Source organism: Eschscholzia californica, unplaced genomic scaffold, assembly GCF_041429995.1.
Source record: "Eschscholzia californica isolate CP2 unplaced genomic scaffold, dmEscCali1.0.p SCAF_1, whole genome shotgun sequence".
NCBI lineage: Eukaryota > Viridiplantae > Streptophyta > Magnoliopsida > Ranunculales > Papaveraceae > Eschscholzia > Eschscholzia californica.
The window spans coordinates 86453228-86474817 of record NW_028238198.1 but is presented as its reverse complement, the minus strand read 5'-3'; the positions used below and the strand labels follow the sequence as shown (position 1 = coordinate 86474817).

At 35.5% G+C, this 21590-nt stretch overlaps 3 protein-coding genes, 3 long non-coding RNA genes and 1 pseudogene across 7 annotated transcripts; 4 read left to right on the top strand and 3 right to left on the bottom strand.

Annotated features, from left to right (window-relative positions):
- The first annotated feature begins 3460 nt into the window (after positions 1-3460).
- Positions 3461-5711, top strand: LOC147570591 (UDP-glycosyltransferase 91C1 pseudogene; annotated as a pseudogene). Its single transcript, XR_015231457.1, has one exon. The product of XR_015231457.1 is annotated as a UDP-glycosyltransferase 91C1 pseudogene (transcript).
- Positions 5712-5822: 111 nt separating this feature from the next.
- On the bottom strand, positions 5823-8450 carry LOC147570590 (putative cysteine protease RD19B). Its single transcript, XM_086657138.1, has 4 exons — positions 7712-8450; positions 7501-7620; positions 6409-6655; positions 5823-6268 (listed from the first exon to the last, which is right to left on the bottom strand). Exons 1-4 carry the CDS (start codon positions 8219-8221, stop codon positions 5994-5996), a joined length of 1152 nt encoding a protein of 383 aa, XP_086513264.1. The 5' UTR covers positions 8222-8450; the 3' UTR covers positions 5823-5993.
- Positions 8451-9441: 991 nt separating this feature from the next.
- LOC147570589 (uncharacterized) lies at positions 9442-10965 on the top strand. Its single transcript, XR_015231456.1, has 3 exons — positions 9442-9555; positions 9645-9742; positions 10423-10965. It is a non-coding gene; the product is annotated as an uncharacterized LOC147570589 (long non-coding RNA).
- Positions 10966-11123: 158 nt separating this feature from the next.
- LOC147570588 (uncharacterized) lies at positions 11124-12632 on the bottom strand. Its single transcript, XR_015231455.1, has 2 exons — positions 12373-12632; positions 11124-11888 (listed from the first exon to the last, which is right to left on the bottom strand). It is a non-coding gene; the product is annotated as an uncharacterized LOC147570588 (long non-coding RNA).
- A 790-nt stretch (positions 12633-13422) lies between these two features.
- LOC147570587 (uncharacterized) lies at positions 13423-14130 on the bottom strand. Its single transcript, XM_086664651.1, has one exon. The coding sequence runs from the start codon at positions 14128-14130 to the stop codon at positions 13423-13425; it is 708 nt and encodes a 235-aa protein (XP_086520777.1).
- A 3335-nt stretch (positions 14131-17465) lies between these two features.
- On the top strand, positions 17466-17969 carry LOC147570586 (uncharacterized). The gene is made up of 3 exons (XR_015239396.1): positions 17466-17568; positions 17713-17771; positions 17875-17969. It is a non-coding gene; the product is annotated as an uncharacterized LOC147570586 (long non-coding RNA).
- Positions 17970-18603: 634 nt separating this feature from the next.
- On the top strand, positions 18604-20324 carry LOC147570585 (uncharacterized). The gene is made up of 4 exons (XM_086664650.1): positions 18604-18632; positions 19065-19788; positions 19910-20059; positions 20154-20324. Exons 1-4 carry the CDS (start codon positions 18604-18606, stop codon positions 20310-20312), a joined length of 1062 nt encoding a protein of 353 aa, XP_086520776.1. The 3' UTR covers positions 20313-20324.
- Positions 20325-21590: the final 1266 nt, after the last annotated feature.

Sequence of the window (21590 nt, the reverse complement as noted above, 5' to 3'; positions counted from 1 at the left end):
TTTGGGTAATGGGAGACAAAGTTTGGATGACTTAAATTGATTTTTCTTTACAATTGGTATCAATATAAATTAACAACTAGAAAAACAATTGAAACTTGAAATAACAACTTGAAATAATATAGAAATAATAAAAACTTGAAATATAGAAAATTAATTATTTGGGCGGTGATACTTGGAAGTTATGAAGTAAGAATAGGTCACGCGAAATGTTACATACAGTCACAATTTCTACTTGTCACATTCACATATCCTTTTACTACAAAAAAGATTACCTTAGATGTAATTATATATAACAAAAATGGTGAGTATGTTTAAAGATTCCCTTAAGTAATTGTTTATTTGAAGTTGGGCTTCAGTTTTGGGTTGGGATTGGATTGAGAGCATTGGGTTAAAGTTTAAAGGGAAGGGCCGATAGAATTGAATGGGTAGTTGGGACAAAAATGTTAGGTGGCATTTGTTTAGAATGGTTAAGAGCCAAGAGGGGCCATGGCCACTCCTGACCTGTACCTACATACGTCCCTGGACATAGTAACATCCACTCAAAGTATAGGTTTGATTTGCTCATATTCTTGCATGATTTCCGTGGGAATTAAATTGCCGAAAGGGTACGTTGTACACAACTTGGATAACGAAAAAGACTGATTTTTTAGCAGGGATGGATGGTCATTTATTGGAAGTACTAGTAGCTGTTTGTTGATTATTTTGGATGGCCCGAATTAAATGTTAGGTCCACATAAAAAACAAAATGGACGAGACGTCCAAAAGTGTGTGACGCTGCTGCTTAAATAACCATACACTTGGGTTAAGGAAAAAGAGTAATACTGTGAACTGTGACTCTACAAGTGTTATTGTCTAGCTCTCTCTTTTCCTCCCACTCTCTTTATAAAATATGCTTTGAGTGGAAGCTAATAACACTTTGAGGACTCTTAACAAAAAAAAAAAACACTTTGAGGAGACAACTTTTAAATTATGAAAATAAAATTTTGTATAAACTGTCAAAATACAATTTATGAAAATTATATGAGAGTGCATATTATATGCAAGTTTATGTTACAATAAGAAAATTATATATTTATTGGTAGTTCACATTCATTATATACAAGGGCGGCCCAGGCCCAAAGCAACCAAAGCCGTTGTTTTGGGTCCCAACCTACCTGAGGGCCTCTCTCATGAAGTTTATGATGGGGTAGTTTGTTTATAATAAATAAAATTTTAACTAAAGTGTTTACAAGATGAGCAATTGTCTAGTGGTTAGAAGTTTGGTGATAAAGTATAAGTCAAGTGTTCGATCCCTCCCACAGACATTATAAAGTATTTTTTCTGTTCATTTTTCGCTTTAGTAAAGGGGCCCCATTTCTTGCCTCAATAATGATTGGGCCGACCTTGATTATACATGTCATAGTACTTTATTTTTTTAGGTCATACACGCGGCTTTCTTGTTATATGATTATAGCATGACTTTATAATTCTGGAGGTTTCAGGTTGGATTACTAAAAGAGGTGGAATCCATAGTTATTGAACTTAGGTTATTAAGAGCATAAATAAAGTAGTTTGTTGGGCTTTAGTCTCTTCAGTTAGCCTTTAAAGATGTAAATTAGGCGGTTATCGTACTTATCACATCTTGATAATGTATCAATGCCGAAAGACTATCGTATTCTGTATTCCAAAAAAGAATGGTATGGACAGAGTGCCTGTTAGAAGACATAATATGATTCTTATACTAATATTGTTCTTTTACAAAAAAAATCGTTTAATAGGCTCGCTTAAAAAATATAAAATCTATGTTTGAAGGACAATCGATAAAAAAACACACTTAATCGTAATTGGGGAACAAAAAGCCTATCGGGTGCACATCCATGTTTAAACAATATGAAGTATTGGTGGAAGGTCCAAAATATGGACCCTGGTAGCATAAGAAGTTCACTATTAACACATAATAGGCTAAAAGTAAAAAAAATTACAAAATTTAAAATGCATCAAACAAATCATTTCGCATGACATCGTTATTTTATTGTATTAAACAAAACGTAAATAACCCTATATATTTTACGGTTGAAGTTCACACAATTTGGTTTGTCTTGTTACAAAACAAAACAAACCTATTCTTACATATATCTACATATTCATAAAACAATCAACACAATAGTGATACATTTGTGTATTTGTACAACACAAAAATGTAGATAACCCTATACATTTTACTTTAGAAGTTCACGTAATTTGGTTTGTGTTGCTTACAAACACAAAATTATATATTCTTACACATATCTACACATTTACAAATACAATCAACACATTAGTGACACATTTGTATATTTGTACGAGACAAAATTAAATATTAAATTTTTTTAGAATTTTACCTATTTTATATTAAGTTTGAACTTAAAACTCAATATATTTATTTATTTTTTTTTTATTTTTTTTGTTGAAAAGAATATATTTTTTTATTTTGGATTATTAGCCCACACACTCTACAATATAGATAGCAAAATGATATTTAATAAAAATAATTGTCACAACCAAAGGCATGCCATTAAGGATCCGTTTGATATATGAAAATTAACTTTTCTGACGAGAAAGAAAACTGAATTTTTCTTTCAAAAATTTTATTTTTGGTGTTTAATATGTCATGAGAAAATATAAGAACACCCAAAGACACCCGACGATATTACTGTTGCGGTATTTTTTTACACGTAAAGGAGTGTCAATTGCAATAAGAGAAAGATAAAGAGAGAGTACATTAAAGAGAGAAAGCTTGAGTCCTCTAGACAGAGTAGATGGTGAGATCCAAGGAGAGCAAGAGTGTGAGAATAGCCTCACGTGGGGGAGGGGATAACTAATAACCAAGAATATAATGTCTAGATTATCTTCACTCGTTGCCAAATGATTTTGAGTTGGATGACCACAAACTTAACATGGTATCGAGCTGGACCCACAAGTGATAGGCTTAAAAGCAACACGTGCTCCACGTCGATCCAAATAAAAAAAAATTACGTGTTACGCTAACCACGTCACACGTGAAAGGACGTGTGAGAATAGTCTCATATAGAAGAAAGGGTAACTAGCAACCAAGAATATAATTTCTAGGTCATCTCCACTCATTGCTAATTGATTTTGATTTGGATGACCATGAGTCCATGACCATGAACTTAACATAGAGCCGAGAGAGAAGAGAGAGTCCGAGAGAGAGGGGGAGAGAGTCTGGAAACTGGTTTTCACTTGATGAGAGACGAGAGGGAGAGGAAAATTGATTTCCTTGAAAGCTCACGCACTTTTCTACCTGATTTTAGGCCAATCAAACAGAGCTTACATAAGGAAATGACGTTGAAAAGTGTCAAAGAGACGACTATTCGCTAGATTGGTACGAAACAAAAAACTCTTGCTCTCTGAGTTGACTTTGTCATTGGATCTTCACAAGAACGGGAATATAAAACCTTGGATGATCACCAAATTATTTGTTTTGGCGTTTGTAATATTTCTTTTGAGTCCCTTATTTATATATATTATTAGTTTAACACCCATTATTTTAGGAAAATAACCGTAAAGGACACGAAAATCTGTCGTGGAGTCCGTGGTTTTTTTATTCCTCCCCATCTCTCTAGTCCCTAGACAATAAATATAGTTATCGAAGTTGCCTTTTGTATATGCAAGCTACTCTTTCTCTCTTCTTCTTACTTACCACCACCAGCACCACCACTTAATCAGCTCTAATTAACTTGTTTTCTTCAACAAAAGCTTCCATTAATGGCCGAAAATAATCACGATGAACGTCACAGAACAACTTCACTTCATGTAGTAATGTTTCCATGGTTAGCTTTTGGTCATATGATTCCATTTCTAGAGCTCTCCAAGAATTTAGCTCAAAGAGGTCATACCATTTCTTTCATTTCAACCCCAAGAAACATTCAAAGAATTCTCCCTAAGATTCCCACACACTTATCAAACCTCTACAATTTTATTAGTCTTCCTCTTCCACAACTTGATGATAATGATGTTTATCGTTTACCCGAAGGAGCCGAGGCTACGACTGACCTTCCTCATAACAAAATTCAGTACCTCAAGAAGGCTTTCGACCGTCTCGATTTACCCTTCACTAACTTTCTTGAAACTTCTACTACTTCTTCTCACCCACCACATTGGATTATTCATGACTTTGCTCACCATTGGTTACCACCCATTGCTGCTAAATTTGATATTCCATGTGCTTATTTGAGTGTTTTTAATGCATCATCTCTTTCCTTTTATGGCCCACCAATTGCATTAATGGGTGAAGATGGAGGTTCAAGAACTACTCCTGAATCCTTCACTGTCCCTCCTAAGTGGGTTCCTTTCCCTTCCGACGTTGTTTTTCGTCCTTTCGAAGCTGCTAAAGCTTTTGATATCGAAGAGAATGCTTCGGGTGTGTCTGACTCGTATCGATTTGGACTAATGCTACTGAACTCGGACGCTGTGTTCGTTCGAAGCTGTATCGAGTTTGAAGGTGAGTGGTTTGATCTTCTCCAGAAAGAAGTTTACAAGAAACCTATTGTTCAAATGGGTAGTTTACTATCATCTTCGTTACCTCAAGAAAATGAAGAAGAAGAAGAAGATGAGAAATGGGTTGTAATGAGAGAATGGTTAGAGAAACAGAAAGAAGGTTCTGTTGTTTATGTTGCACTAGGTAGTGAGGCAGCACTGAGTCAAGAAGGAATGAAGGAGTTGGCTCTTGGACTTGAATCATCTGAGTTGCCATTCTTTTGGGTGATACGGAAGCCAAATGGTTTGTCCGAGACCGATTTAACTGGCACTGAGTTGCCAGACGGGTTCGAGGAACGAACAAAGGGCCGTGGATTCATTTGTAAGGGATGGGTACCTCAAATGAAAATATTGGGACACCCATCTGTGGGTTGTTTTTTGACTCACTGTGGTTGGGGTTCCACCACTGAAGGTCTTGTCATGGGGAAGGTTCTCGTGTTGATGCCTATGTTGTATGACCAAGGGTTGGTTGCAAGGTTGATTCATGGGAGGAAGATAGGGTTGGAGATACCAAGGGATGAACTTGACGGATCGTTCACAAGAGACTCTGTCACTAAGACGTTGAAATCCGCTATGGTGGGTGATGAGAGTGAGTCTTTTAAGGCAAAAGCGAAGGAAATGAAAGAGATTTTCGGGGATAAGAATAGGCAAAACAAGTATGTAGATGATCTTGAAGGCTTTATGAAAGACTATGTTGATGCAAATAATAAGGCCAATGTCAGCATTAATGGCATCACTGGACAGATGGTGAACGGCAAGACCTATGCCAACTCTAGCAATGATGTGGAAGTTAATGGCAAGCCAGAATGTGATTCTAGCATCCATGATGTGAAAGTTAATGGCAAGAGTGATGCAATTTCTAGCACCAATACGAACGTAAATGACAACACCGACCCCATTTCTAGGACCAAGATGAACGTAAATGATAGCACCAAAGCCATTTCTAGCACCAAGACGAACGTAAATGGGAAAACCAAAGCCATTTCTAGCACCGATAAGAAAGCAAATGGCAAGGCAGAAGACGACTCTGGCAGCAACGTCGTAAAGCACCCACTAGGAGCAGTTTGAATTAGTAATAGTTGTTAGTACTTGAAAGAATAAGTCTGTTGGTTTCTTTCGAAGTCAGTCTGTAGTCTTTTGATAATAAATTGTCGAGTCAAGTTTGAATATATCGATGATGTTTAAGAGTAACAAAACTTACTCATTTCTATTTTCTGATCATCATTCGCTTACGATAACATTGAACGCCTAGACAAATATAGACAGAATAACAATTTCTGAGCAAAAAAAAAGGCTGAAGGCCGAAATGGATACAAGAATTCGTGATCCATTAAAGAAACAAGTTGATGATATGAAGTTTTGAACATTTGAAGTACAAGATGCTTCTAGTTCAATGAGTCTAATAGACGATCATTATTATTTTACAGGACTAGAGTTGCATCATAGAACATTGAGAAGGTAAACTGATACTCTTTTTGCTAGTGGTTCATATGAACGGCTGCGACAGTTGAGACCATAGAATCCACACCACAGACGTCACGACCTCTGCAGATTTTGTAGTATCCTTTTTCTCCCCAAGTTTCTCCCCATGAGTTCTTTATGACCCAGTAAGGTTTGTTCTTCAACCGTACAGGAGAGTAAGCTCCAGATCCATACCCAACTAGAAGCACACCATGATTCAGCCTCTTCGAGCATATGTAAGGACATGAAACTCCTCCGACATAGGTTTGCATGAAAACGGCATTAATACCCACTGCATTCACACACAAACAACAGAGTAACTAAGGTTTGTATTTGTTCGGTTTATTCTTTATTCATTGATTCACAACACAGATCCATGATTTGTTGAAAGTATGTTTTAATAGTGAAAGCCAGTTACGGGGTCTAGGTTACCTGCAAGAGGACCATTTTTAACGAGATTCGCAGCAATTTGTTCTTCATTGAGAGAAACGACACTGAAATTTGCGACTGATGCAACAATCTTGCTTTTGTCAAATTTGCAAGTACCCTTATCAGTTCCAGTGTAAGGGTAGTCCTCTTCACGTTGAAGTCCACCAGCTTTGAGTGTATATTCGAAGGCACTGTTCATCAATCCACCGTTGCATCCTGAATCACATTCACCAGCTTGTGCAGGATCACACTGCAGGAAAAAGCAAAAGATAAATCCAATTCTGAATTTGTTTTACTCAATAGAACTCAAAGGTAACATAGTAGAATGTGACCAAGCCACAAGCTCCTCAATCAATACCACTGAGTAACATATAACGTTGAACTGTGTACCGCCTATCAAGATATTACGCCTTACGAGTTCCATACCTTATCCTAACTCAAACATGCTAGGGTGACAAATTTTATGAAAATGATAAATGTATTGCCCACCCTACCGCCTACCACACCGCCTTGAATAAATTCAAGTTCCAAATTTTATCCACCCAAATAAGCAAAGAAACGGAGAGCGGAAAATATATTCAAGTTCCAAACTTTGAACTTCTTGATCGCTTAACTAAAACCTAAACTGAGATGTCAGTTGATACGTAGAGAGCTTCGACTCAGATCTCTCTTAGGACAAGGTTAGTCATTTTTAAGCAACTGAATTATCTATGCAAAGCTATCTAGATGCCTGTATAAATAAATTTCAGGTGACATAGATCATTGAGTTTCAGGGCCTTCTTTATGTTTTCTTTTCCCGGTTTGGTTTCGCCGTTTCTTTAATTCTTACATTCTTCAACAAATAATCAATTATTGAGACACCTATCAAGGGTTCTTAACTTCTTATAGAAGTGCAAGCTATTCTTCCTCAAATCCATTTCTTAGAGGCAAGGTTTATCTAAATGAATGAGTATAACATCAAGAACCTATCTGGAATACCAAATTGAATCTAATTATTGAACAAACTATACCCACAAACAAACTATAAATATGTAACACAAAAACCCTAACAAATCAAATCAAATTGAAAAAGAAGAAGAAGAAGAAGATTAAAACCTCATGATCGCAATCAACAAGTTGTTGTTCGCTAAGACTAACAAGCTTCCCTGTTGCAAGATAATTAGCTCCTTCTAATGCTCCTGTAGTACTAAAAGACCAACAAGATCCACAAGAGCCCTAAAAAAAACAACAAACCCAAACAAGAAAAAGCACAAATTTAAACAAAAACCTAAAAAAAAGTACAAGAAAATCAAGATTTTTTTTTTACCTGGTTCTTGACATTAGTCACAGCACCATGATCTCTCCAATCGAAATCATTGGGAAGATCATTAGTAGGAAGAATAGGAGCATTATGAGCTTCATTAGGAAGTCTAAAACGACGACGATGATGATTCAATCCAAGTAGGGTTTTTTTGAATTCTTTAGGTGTTAAATCAGAAAACTGTGTGATACCATGAACAGCAGATGGATCAAGAATTTGATGACGTTTAGCTCTATGAAGATTAGTCTTGAATACTGAATATCGATAAGCGTGTTCATTTTCATCAGCGTATTTTTTGTTGAATTTCTTCAAGAAGGTTTTGAAATGGTGTTCTGCGTTCAAGATCAGATCATCATCGTGGTTGATGACATTGGTATCATCGTCGTCGGCGTGAGATACGACTTGACGAATGAGAAGATTGTCGTCGACGGGAGAAGCATTGGCGACGGAAGTTGTTACAGAGGAGAAGAAGAAGATTAGAGAGAGAAAGAAGAGAGAGAAAAGAAAGGAATCCATGAAAAATTGGGGGAAGTTTGTTTGGAGGGGAATGTTCAGTTAACCGACTTTATATACATTGAGGGATCTTAAAAGCGCCTCTTGTAACTAGTATAGGCGCCTTCCTCAAAGAAAATTTGAGAGAGAATTTGTGACTGAAGGATGCGCCTTTGAAACTTCCCATCATTAGTTCATTACCCATACAAGAACGGCGTTGAACCGTTTGATTTTGTATAGGGATTTGTGTTGTAAGTGTGTGGTTGTTGGATAACTTATCCTTTTATTTCTTGGCAAGAGAGGTATGTTGTATATGTGAGATAGAAAATGCAATCACATTTGGGAATGACCCAACTTTAACAGTTCTCTCTAACGTTTAGCTAACCTCAGCTAACTGGAGGTCAGTTATTGTTGACGGAAGATCGAAATTAATGATATGATTGATTACTATAAATAACTAAAACTATTGCAAGGGAGATTTATTGTGATTGTCTCGGATCACTCGTGAGGGTGTCTGGAGTTTGGACTATAGATGAACATTCAAGCTTACTAAATGTCGAGACTTTTTGAGTTGGTTCGTGGAGCCTTTGCCAATAACAAGATCCTATACATGTGGACTTGACCTTGAGTTGTCTAAAGTAGATGTAATACCAATAACTATTAACTTATTAAGGCGTCACAATATTTTCTATGAAGTGATATTTATTGCCATCAAAGATAATATTACCTTCGGGTAGTCAGTTAGTACAATTAATAAGAGATCTAATACTAGCCACAAGGCAATTATTATTCAACAAAACTCAATTTTCTAAAGTAAGGGTAAAGAAGATACAACTGTGGGAAGAGAATAAAGAGATCAAAGATAGGTACAGAGGGAAACATATCATGATATTGAGGTCAAATTTGAATGCCAGACGAATACCAAACGCAATTTTTGGTCACAAATTGGAATTAACCTTGCCATTAAGGAGAACTCTTCATGTAGGCATAAGTAAACTCATAAGTCGTCATCCATCCATGAGAGAGAAAAAGAGAAAAAAAAAAAAACAAAAATGATGCTATGCCCGGTTGAATCCCGGCCCCAATCCCGGCCGGGTGAGTTGGCAGTCCAACCGGGCATAGCAACATGACGTGGGTTGTGTTTTTGGGCATTTGAGTTTTTATTTCATTTTGGATCCCCCGAATTTAGCTTCTTTTAAAATCAGTCCTTTTAGTCAAAACAGGGTCAAATCTCTTCTTCTATCATTATTTTCCTTCTTTCAGTCCTAGGGCAAATTTCAACCGGTTAAGAGAGCGAAACTTTTTGGGAGAAAAACATCTAGGGTTTTTCATCATTCTTCCTTCTTTCATTAACAAAGGTAAGATTCAAATCTCTTATTCTATCATCATCTATCTCTCTTACCTCTTTCTCTTTGCTAACTCTCTTTACAAATTTCTAATTCTATAGATCTCTCTCTCTCTCTACGAACCTAAGCTTCATCTTAGGTTCGATTTCAAGCTTGGTGTTGGCATCCCGCCACTTCCTAACAACATCTTGGTTTGAAGGTACTTTGTTGTTATCTTTTCAACTCTAATTTTTGAGAACTTTTTATGGTTTTGCCCTAAATTGATTTTATTTGTCTGTCTTGATGAAATTTTGGAGAAATTTTTATGATTTTGCCCTAATATGATTCAAATCTTTGGGGTTGTCATTAACAATCTAATTAAAGATTAATCAATTAGGTTTGTGCTATCAAATATTTTGTCGAAAATATTAGTCTATCCAGTAGTTTATTTAACATTTGGTCTCCTGTCAGAATCTGTTGGTTGGAATTTGTTTTCTTTGGAAAAACTCAAATGAGAGCATAGTAGTAGAGATCCTCAGATAATTAGAGCCATTATCGACAAATTTCATTAAGTATTACCGGACGAGTAATTTCTTCTGAGGTTAAGTATTTTACCAAAGTTTGTAGTTGGGTTGTTAATGGTATCTGTATTTGTATAAGATTTGTATGTCAAATTGGAAGAGTGCTAAGTATTGAGTATTAAAGTACCTTAATTTGGAACTTTCACAAGGAATACAACAAACACCAAGCATTAAAGAGAGGAGACATTGCCGTCTGATACTCTGATTAAATATCGACGAAATTACACAGCTTACAAGCATGACAGATTTTATAATCGATCATTCCTTCTTTTTTTAAGTTGAATGAGTTTGGACTATTGGTCCTGATATGTTGTTTCAGTTATTGCATCAATTATACTAAAGCTCATCACAGCAAAATCTGAAGGTTGAATGTTCTATTGTGATGACATACCGGAAGCGTCTACGAGAGAAGATGACGAAATAAGTCGTATTGCTGAAAAATTGATGTCTTTGGAGTTAGAAGCATTTATCTCGTTGTTCTGAGTTGAAGTTGTGTCCCAAAGTGGAAGGATGATGCTATGCCCGGTGGAAGGCGAAAGTGGAAGCTTCCTAACTGCAGGTCTGGGTGGTCTTATAGGGAAGCTTCCTAACTACATGACTTGGTGTATAATGGCAGACTATTGGGCAATGTCCCTACTGACGGAACCCTATTGCCCAAGGCAGGAGACTTGGGACAACAAAGAGCACGCACATTGCAGGATTATGACGAAGGTCTTAACTTTGCCCTGGAGTCTGTAAAATCTCACTAAGTTGTAGTGTTGTGATGTCCTTACTCTAGAAGTTTTTGTTTTGAATCCATTGTTTTGAGTACTTAATATTAACAAGAAATCTTACTCAAATTTTTAGGTTTGTAATTGGTTAATGAGTTGGTTCTTGTTTTCTCACTTCATAACTTAAGACATTTCTCAAATGATAACTCGAGGCATTTCGGTCTAAAATCTTGAGACATTTCAATTAAAAAATCTTCCTCTGAATTCAAAAATTTCCACAACAAATTCGAAACCAAGGCAACCCAACATAGTTCAACAAAAAAAAAAAGCAACCCAATATATATTCAGTTTTATCAATAAGTTAATAACAACAAAATGTAAACATTGTTCATCAAAAAAAAAAAAAAAAAAAAATGTAAACATTTATTTCATTAAAAGACGTGAACTGCTCACGGTTAGTCTAAAAATCTTGCACTGGGACAATGATTTCTTGAGATACAAATACTATAAAGACAGAGAAAGAGTGTTTTGAGTTCAGCAATTAGGCAAAAACTCGACACTTCTGTTTACTTCACAAATTGTTCGAGTTTTCACAAAAATCTTAATTTACATCAACAAAACCTTCAAGTCTTTAACTATAGTTACTATACTAGTAAAATATAGTCAGAACACCTCTGCTCCTTTCTGTATACCAGAACTAAGTGGGTTTGCTGCTTCGTGCTAGTCCTCCTTATTCTTTTGCTGCTTTTGTTCCATCTGCTGGAACCATGTCGTCTTAGTTTCATCATAGACCCATGACGATAAGAAAAGCGGCAGTGAAGTGCAAACAGCCTGCATTATTCTAGCCCCTGGAAGCCCGCAAAAGTCGTCACTTGTAACTCCGGAATATGCCACGAGCCCAACACCAAGATACCAGTTACAATTGAAGCAAGGGCAACGCTAGACATGATACATGCCATTGGAGAACCTTCACAACCTTAAAGACAACCTTCACAACCTTTCTGTTTGCCAATGTCATTCTCGGACGTTTTGTCGAAACTATCAAAATCCTCACTCTCTCAAGAGTTTGACATTTCTGTAGCCAAAATTTCAGAACATATAATCAATTTCAGAACATACATCTTAGTAACATATAATAAAAAATTTCCGAAATACATCTTAGTTTGAGTGACAAAGAAAGTGAACAGGAATCGACACAATCATAACCCAAACACACCATCATCTATATATTGTGACAACAAAAACATCCAAAATCTAGTGAGAAAAAACAGAGAAACCCCAAAAAATATAGCTACTTTTCTCACTATACATATGATCACACGAACAACTCAAGAATGGAGATTGAATGAGCCAAGTGTGACTGTAAAAGAATGGAGATTGAATTAGCCAAGTGTGACTGTTGTGGATTAAAAGAAGATTGCACCCAAGATTACATAAATGAAGTAAAAGCAGAATTTGATGAGTAAATGAAGCTATGAAAGCTCACATATCACATATCGTTTCGTTTAGGTCTCAGACGTGTTAGAAGCAAAAAATTAGAAAGTTATATGAATATGTACCTGTTAGGAAGTGGTTTGATGCCAACACCTAGCTTGAATTCGTGTAGAGAGAGAGAGAGACAGAATGCCCAAATTCGTATAGAGAGTTTGCAGAGAGAAATCGTCCCTAAGATGATGTTGTTAGGAAGTGGTTTGATACCCTAAACCGAGCTTGAAATCGTCCCTAATAAAACCCTAGAATCGTCTCCTTGGACTGGAATCGTGTGAAGAAGAGGTGGAGAATGAAAATGGTGGTTTTGCTTTGCCCTAGCTGTTGTATTAAAAGCTCAAAATCCCGCGTCTTGTATTTTAATGAAGAATGGCCTCAACTCGAATTCTATATAGTCAGAGGGATCAATTTGTAAATTTCGTAAAATACCTCTTTTTTCTGAGATGAGTCACGATGCTATGCCCGGTTGGACTGCCAACTCGGCCAGCCGGGATTCAGGCCGGGATTCAGCCGGGCATAGCATCATTTTTGAAAAAAAAAAGTATAAAAGAAGAAGTGGAGAATCTCCGAAAACAAATATATCTACATGGTCGCTAAAATACCCACTTTAGCGGATAAGAAAAATAAAGGTGGTCATGAGACAATCACAAGAGATCTGTACAGAGTATGGAGTGAAAAACCTAGGGGTGGACAAAAATTTATATGGATATGTTCTCAACACTATAGCCACCGTCATAAATTCAGATTGTTGTTCGATCTAACGTATATTGTCTCGCTTACAAAATGTTATAAACTTGTGTTTTTCTTTTAAAATATAAATATGTATTAGTAGCTAAAAATATCGATCCAAAATTTATGATGTAACTTGCTGCCTACTTGAATAGAATCGATAAAAAAAAAAAAAAACTATATCAATGTGTTTCTTGATTGTCTATGCTTCTGCATAGTGAAAAGCTTCCCAGTTTTAGATATTTAAACTTGATGAGAGAACAACAACCATTCCATATTTAAAAATTCTAAATTTGTCAGAATTCTATATTAATGAACATACTTTCATGAAAAAATTGTATACAATCCAACAAGAGTAATCTTTAAATTAAAACAAGTTCAAAGGCAAGTGTTTAAGGAGAACAAAAAGGAAATATAAGATTGCGACACATTGGGCAACGTTCTGAAATATTCAACCATTGAACAAGACAGTCGACATGGAATAGATGGTTGCAATCTATCGTTTTGAAAATGTTGACCCCATTCTCAAACTCATTGAGACAAATCGAGCATTCATCTCCCTTACCACAATCGTCGTCCTCATTAAACTTCTTCAAGTGAAAGTTATTCAATACAGTACAAGGTTTAAATGGTTCAAAATTATTAACACAAATTTGAACATCTTTGGGTATATCTTTCTCGTCTTCGAGATTTATCACTTCAATAATATCTATTGCTGCCGTGACACCCAATACATCAAATTTTTTGTTCGCTAGAGATTGTGCAAACCTATTACAAACCTTAGATGCTTTACGCAAAAAGAATTTCCAAAATCTTCGACTGTCAGATTCATTAGTGAGGTTTGTAGACATAAGCAATTCTAGATCGATGTTAGCAAAAGGATTTGGAGCAAATAGATCGATCAAACTAATCTTGAATAGGTAGAATGGTTCTTCCTCTTCTTCGCCAATCGATAGTGGATGGTTGAGTATTCGACCATAGCTATTACGATACATAAATTTCCATCTAATTTGGACTTCGAAAAACACTTGAGTTTCTGTTGGGTTGTTCTCATCAAATTTAGCTGTAATCCTTTGGAATTTTTGCAAACGAATTGCCATGTTTTTTTTGTGATTAACAACTTTGGCCACTACTCTATTCATATAGTATACAATACACACAGAGAGGGATATTGAGAAATAGAAATACTACTAGAAATAGAAATAGTATTGGAAATAGAAATATAGAGTTTATTTGTATTTAGTTACAAATTCAAAAATTCTATGGGGGCCAGAAAGTGAGACCGACTTTGATTACAAATTCAAATCGGACCAGCTGTCATAAAAATTTGTAATTTGATTTAAGTCCCTAAAATATATTAACTAGACCCATGTTTTCAGTACAATTGAATTCCGGTCTCTACAAATATTTTACCTACATTCCATACTGTGGGCCATCTCTATTGGATTAGTAATATAAATAAATCACCGGGCCGGACCTGGCCCAAATCGAGCAAAGCTTCGCTTTGGGCCACCAAAATTGAGGCTCATACACGCTTTATCAAAGAAACATTTTGAGGGCACCTTTTTAATTAAGCTAATGGGCCACCAAACCAGAGAATCAACCCAGCCGAACTAATTACCAGTCAGAACAGCCGGCCAGTTCCCAACGTTCCCAAATAAAGTGGGTCCCACGGGTTACTTCTTACTATTAATGGCAGTGGTTACTTAGGGCCTAGGGTATTAAACGTCAAATAACTAACAAGTTAGGGTGTTTGATTTTTTAGCACTTGTAAGTGCTACCACTTACTAAGTGATAATCACTTTGTAAGTGATATGGCGTTTGTTTTCTATCACTTCTAAGTGCTTGTATATTAATTCTAAACGTTATAAAAATGAGAAATTGTCTATTTTGACCTTAAAGTATTTACATATTAGCATTTCATACAAATTCATTATGCTCGCGAGTTTGGATACAAGAGAACTACGATTTATGAATGCTTTATGTCGAAAATATTAACCTCAAGTAATTAAAAATTATGAAGGAGAAATAACTTACGTTGCATCATGGAGTTTAGGTGGTTCCGTGATTAATGAAGGAAGAGATGTGAAAAAATTTAAGAGCAAAGCTTAGGTGAAGGATGAGTGAAGAAGGAAAAGGGTCATTGATAAAGACATAAAAAGATTTTTTTACTTATCAATTGTTTAAGATTTTCTTTTTAGTTATAATTACATTGGTAATTATTATATTCGGTAGGGATAGAAATGTTTTTTTTAGCACTTAGAAAGTAAGTGCAATAAAATAAGCTCCAAATTGGATCTTACTTTGACCCCACTTACAAGTGATATTCACTTATTAAGTGAAAAAACAAACGACCTAAAATTGTCGGCCCGCACTTATTAAGTGAAAATCACTTAATAAGTGCAAAAATCAATCACTTAGTTTCATTTTTTACTGCTAGCTATTTCTTCCATTTTAAATGAGTAAATTCATCTATCCACCCATAATACCCCACACTTAACTAATGCATCATGTCAGATCCCCTTCATAAATCCTAACCTAAAGGTAAAATGGCAAAATTCTCCACTTTTACCAATCTCTCTTGCTAAACTAATCAAGCAAAGCTTTACAAGAATGATAAATTGATAAAATAATCATTCAACAACCAATTTTCTTTTCTTTTTTGTTGAAAGTACAACCAAGTTGTTACACTTCTTCTTTATTCACGCTGGAACTTCTCACCATTCACCACATTCCTCTTTTGGTACCTCTCTCCATCTTTTCTGTCTTCGTTCCCACTCCACTTCTCTCCTATCCTCTTGGGCAGTCTTTATTTCTTTGTTCCCATTCTCTTTACTTAATATAATATATACGTAGAATTATTTTAGTCATTACATTTTAAGGACATGCTAAAATCTTCACTTTTCATGTGTCTATCTTGTTAAAATTATTAATTGGGAATTTTGGTCAAATGACCTTTGACCGGGTCAAATTTGTTAAAATGATCCTCATTTTGAAGTATTGGTCAAATGACCTTATTTTAGCCTGTTTCTTCCGTATTTGCCCCTCACTATAAAAGATTGTCTAAATAATCTAGACTATCTAATTTCCCCAAAATCAGAGTTTACTCTCTCTCTCTAGTCGACCGGAAAAGTGAGAGTCATCTTTTTCTCTCAATCGATTATTCTCTCTCTCTAGCCTGGTTCGATTATTCTCGGGCAATCTCTCATCTTTTTCTCTCAATCGATCACTCTCTCTCTCTCTCATCTTTCTCATTCTCGGGCAATCTCTCATCTTTGTCAAAATCAGAGTTTACTCTCTCTCTCTAGTCGACCGGAAAAGTGAAGGGGCAAGGCTCTCTCATCTTTCTCATTCTCGGGCAATATCTTTGAATCGAACTCTCTCTCTCACGCAACACTCTCAATCGATCACTCTCTTTGATTCAGGTATTCCTCTATCTCTCTTAAAATTTTGGAACCCTAACCCCCAAATTTTATTTCCTAAAACCCTAGATTTTTTTTGAACAAGCTTTCTACTATAGAAGAAGTTGTTTGTGGGTGTTAATGGAGGTTTCTAGGGCAAATTTTGAATTGTTTGTATGTATCACTCGTTCTGATGATTACATGGGGGACTTAGGGTTTTTTCTCCCGTCGATTTTGATGTGAAAAACCTTTATTTTGATCTGAACTACTCGTTCTTTCACATTTAGCTAATTCAATTAGGGTTTAGATCATAAGGGTAGAAGATTAGATAATGTGCACTCATTGTGCTTGATGAAATGTCTGTGAGAACTTGAATACTTCAGCTCATAAGTATATTATGCATATAAACACTATGAATTTGATTGCTTTTGCTTTTGGCTTACAAAGAAATGTTATTTGCTGGCAATTTTGAGGATTGGAGTTCAAGAATAGTGAAATGAACAACTAGGAAAATTTTTGAGGATTTCGTGGCAAGTGTTTGATATCTATTTTGCCTTTTAATGTGCCCACAAACTGGTCACTTGTTCATGTTTTCGCATAGTTATTCATCATTTATTTATACAAACAAGGGTATGATTCCATTACCTGTCAACTGAAATTTTCATGTTTGGTGTTATTGTGTTTGTTAGGTAAACTGATATTGTCTTAGTGAAGTGGGAAATATGAGACGTCCGAGCCATAAACACATGAATCAGTATAGTTTAGACTTAGAGGATATACAAATCACTGTGATGGGATTCTTTAGTTTGGGTTATGAGTCCGACTATGGTGTTTGTATGTATCGCTATTTTACACATTTACCCAAGAACTAAATTAGGTTCTCTAACTAAACTTCCTCGATTTTGCTTGCTTTTTTGGTGTTAAACCTCTATTATAAGAGTCCGATTATGTGCTTTATATTTGATTGATGAGTTTGGTTTTATTAGGTGTTTGTTAAGTGTGTTATTGTTGTCATATAGGTTCCAAGAAGATTAAATATAGTATTGGAGTATTGTAAAGGTGGAGATCTTTCTAAGTATATTCAACGTCACGAAAGAGTTCCAGAAGCAACTGCCAAGCAATTTATGCAACAACTAGGTATGTTAACGATGTGCCAATGCATCAGGAGATGCCTATTTGGTTTCTTCTTTTTGTTGTCATTGACTTATTTCTTATAGGTTTGTCTTAAATCTTAAATGATTTCTATGTATTGAGATTGTATATGGTCTCTTTTTTCAACAGCTACTGGACTACAAATCCTCCGACAAAACAATCTTATACATCGGGATCTAAAGCCACAGGTTTGTTCTCATTTCTCGCAAGGGACTCTCTTTGTAGTTTGTAAACACTGCTATTTGACATGGTGACAAAATATGATTCTGATATTTAACATTTTCTGCACAGAATCTCCTCCTTTCGTGAAACGACAAACACTACGTACTGAAAATAGGGGATTTCGGCTTTGCAAGGTTAGATCGCAAGATAAATATCATTTTACATGATTTATAAATTTAGTATGACATCTTAAGAACCCTTGAGAGAAAAGAACTGAGTACAAAGTAGGAATGTGAAAGGATGACTGTCGAACCGGGAAAAACACTTTTGGGTGTGTAACATTTCTGAACATAACAAGGATGAAAAAGAAAAACAGAGTTAGAGAATATGATTTTTTTCCCTCAATGTCAATACTAGAAAGAAAGACAACTTGATTAGAAATGGAAGTGAATTACGAGGATGTCAAATCCTTAAGCTTCAGTGTGCTCTGTACTCTCATCCTTCGTAAGAGTTTTAACTTCATACAGAGAGTGTAGATACTAGCCTAAACTCTGCATTGTCATTGACTTTAATTAACAGAATTATGAAAAAGAAAAAGAAAGTTAGAGACGGCTGAAATGCAAGGTTTATCTTGTATTTCTTGTATGTTTCTACACTAAATACTGTCCGTCCTGTCACTGTCTAAATAGGTCTGATGATTTATTTCTTAAACTGTGCAATGTTTGGGTTGATATAGTTTGCCTGTTTTCTTAGTTGGGGTGCTTGATTGACTATTTCGGGCAAGTGCATAATATCATAGGCTAAGGATTAATTTATCTCCATATAGATCTGAAATAGACTGAAAATCACTTGTTAGCTATGGGGTTTACTCGGTTTAGAAAAGGGAGGTATTCTGAAAGAGACTTGGGTGTTGTATGTTTGTCTTGCATTCTTCAAATCAGACTCGTCTTTATCTGGATAGCTGGATACAAACATTCATTATATATTGTTGTTATTGTATTATCTTAAGTAACTCATATAAATACATAAAGCTATATGGTCTGATCTTAAGCAAAGTGTGTATGATGTTCATAGTTGTTCTTAAGAAAAGTGTGGATAACTCCCATTGAGATTGCTGAATTATGAAATTGTGTTATATATGCTTCTTCACATGTTTATTATATTGTTCACTTAGACATGTTTCTTCATAGGAATCTATTGTGTTTGAATGCACATCAATATCTGATTGTAAAATGGTGTTTGTTTAAATTTTGTTTGGGTAAGTTATATTTAGTACTAAAATTGGAGGTTGACAATATGATTTCTTATTTGTTATGCAGGATGACACGTAACCTACCATTAAAGACTAAAGAAGCACCTCGTGCGAAAGTGACGTGCATTTCAAGGATCGAGGATATGATTTATGTTAAAGATAACTTGACAAATGATAGACAAAAGCAAATGTTCAAAGAAAGTTGTTTTGGACATCTTTTAGATGTAAATGACCTTAAGTTTTGTTATGTACTTGTGCATAACATGTTGCTGCGTGAAACTAAATCATCGGATATGGATGATGGTTCGATGAAGTTTTTCGTGGGTAAGAAGGAATTGAAGTTTTCAGTTGTTGACTTCTCTGAGATTATGGGGTTGAAATATGAGAAAGTAGATGAAGAAGACACTCTTGTAGAAGACATGGAGGAAGATCTTGACGAGGTATCATTGAGAGAGAAATACTTTTCTGAAGAGTCAAGCATCAACAAGGAAGTCTTAAAGAGATGTATTGAAGACTGTGAAGTTGATGTAGATAAGGTTAAGCTTTGTTTATTGTTGTGTCTAGACTATTTTTTGTTAGGTAAAGATGCTCGTAGGACGAGTGTGGATACAGAACATATAGAGTTGGTGGATAATATAGAGAAATTCAATAAATTTCCATGGGGTCCTAAGGTTTTCCAACGCACTTTATCTTGCCTGAAGAAGGCATTGCCTCGTGCAATGGAATCAAAGAAAGAGAAGAAGGAAAATGGAATAACTTATTATTTGAGTGGCTGCCCATTTGGATTTCTGGTAATGTTATTTGATTTTATTTTCTAACTTTTATTAGTTTTACACAATGAGTTCAAATCAAATAAGTATTTAAAATTAAAGAATAGCTTTGTGAAATTGTCTTTGTTCTAATTGATTGCAGGTTTGGGCATACGAATGCCTACCCACAGTTGCAGAAGAATGCGCAAACCGAAAAGCTGGAGGGAATGGCGATCCTCCCATCGTTAAGTGGAAATCCAAATGCAAACCTGCCACTTTTGAATCATTAAGGAAAAAATTTGTAGATCCAAATGTAAGATGTTTGTCTCAAATCCTCTTATAATTCACGTATTCTTTGTAACCCTATAATTACTTATACTAACATGTTCATCTTCCAATGATTTTAGGTGGAAGTGACACCTTATAGTAGAGAAGGTGGAGAAGATAGAGAAGAGACTTCAGAGTTAGAGAGGCCACGAAGCGAAACCGAGCTACTTAAGAAAGAGATTTTTGACCTAAGAGAAGATCTTCGTCGACGTGACGAGATAATAAAAAATTGGGAATAAAAAAATATGTGTTTGTGGTGGATTACAGAGATCTGAAGAAGATATGGAAGAGAAATCACAGAAGCTTATGTCCGAAATGGATAGAAAGGTACTTAATTAGTAGTAGTTTCCTTTTTTGTTTGAACTATATTTAGATTACATCATACAAGGTATTTATACAATAAAATTGCTTACCGTAGGATGATGTAGAAGACACCAATGCAGAGGAGAACCTCTCAGAGTTCCATGACCGTTTGTCTCTGGAGGTAACGTTATTTGGTAGTGTAGTTGCATAACTATTTCATTATATTGAGGAGTTTGCATATCGGTTTATTGCAGGAGAATCTAGGCGATAATGATGTAGATGATCGTCTTGATCAAATGGAAAATGAATATTCTACAAAGGTAATATATGCGTGTATTAGTATTTGTAATCATTTGAACAAAGAAGGTATTTATTGAACAAAATTTGTAGGGTGCGACAGATGTGGTGGGAGATGATGTTGATGGAGTGAAGAAATTTCCTTTGTCTGAGATGAGAGAAGGTCAATCCGGCCCCCAATTGCAAAAAGATTTGATGGAGGTAATAAAATTTATGCAACGCTAAAAGTTTATGTTTTGATACTATTATAATTGGTTCTTTTTTATTCCTCTACCTAATTTATTTATATTTTAGGATGCGACCGAAGGGTCATTAGACACGATATATAGCGTGTTTAGTGAGGTGTTTAAGGTAGATGAAGATGCAAATGGTGTTAACGATGCTCGAGTGAAGGAAGTAGACGATTTATTAAAAAAATATCCGTCTGTAGCCCTAAGACCTCCCAGAGATAGCATTCAAACGAATAAATCACCTTACGTAGGGGTGAAAAGGAAAAAATGTAACGTTCGTGAAACATTTGAAGTCAACGATACTATTAGATTTATGTCGTGGGTAAATGCATGGAAGAAGCACCAGTAAGTACCTATTTTAGAATTTACTATAATATGTATTTTCTCTTCATAATTATAATAGCTATATATTTGACTCATGAGTACCTTTGACAGAACAAACCTACTTATAAATGTTGGCGTTGCAACCGTAGAAGGTAAATGGTTCAAAGAGCTATGGATGCAGAACCATTGGTTGACATGCGAGGTATAGGACTATTGGAGTTATGTTTTTGTTTATATTTATACAATTTGTAGTCTAATTTAATGAGAGAGTGAAAGACTTGATTATCACTATCATTCTTATGTTGCAACAAATCGATGCTGGGTTGCATTACTACCGTACAAGAAGAAACTGTGACCCTTCAA

What these genes read in the sequence shown, in the direction of transcription:
- LOC147570590 (XM_086657138.1), bottom strand. Translation starts at nt 8,221, where the DNA reads ATGGATTCCTTTCTTTTCTCTCTCTTCTTTCTCTCTCTAATCTTCTTC. An exon ending in TTGTTGATTGCGATCATGAG is followed by an intron (nt 6,656 to 7,500) that starts GTTTTAATCTTC and finishes TTTTTCCTGCAG; the next exon opens with TGTGATCCTGCACAAGCTGG. An exon ending in TAAAAATGGTCCTCTTGCAG is followed by an intron (nt 6,269 to 6,408) that starts GTAACCTAGACC and finishes GTGTGAATGCAG; the next exon opens with TGGGTATTAATGCCGTTTTC.
- LOC147570587 (XM_086664651.1), bottom strand. Translation starts at nt 14,130, where the DNA reads ATGGCAATTCGTTTGCAAAAATTCCAAAGGATTACAGCTAAATTTGAT.
- LOC147570585 (XM_086664650.1), top strand. Translation starts at nt 18,604, where the DNA reads ATGGGGTTTACTCGGTTTAGAAAAGGGAG. An exon ending in ACTCGGTTTAGAAAAGGGAG is followed by an intron (nt 18,633 to 19,064) that starts GTATTCTGAAAG and finishes TTTGTTATGCAG; the next exon opens with GATGACACGTAACCTACCAT. An exon ending in GCTGCCCATTTGGATTTCTG is followed by an intron (nt 19,789 to 19,909) that starts GTAATGTTATTT and finishes AATTGATTGCAG; the next exon opens with GTTTGGGCATACGAATGCCT.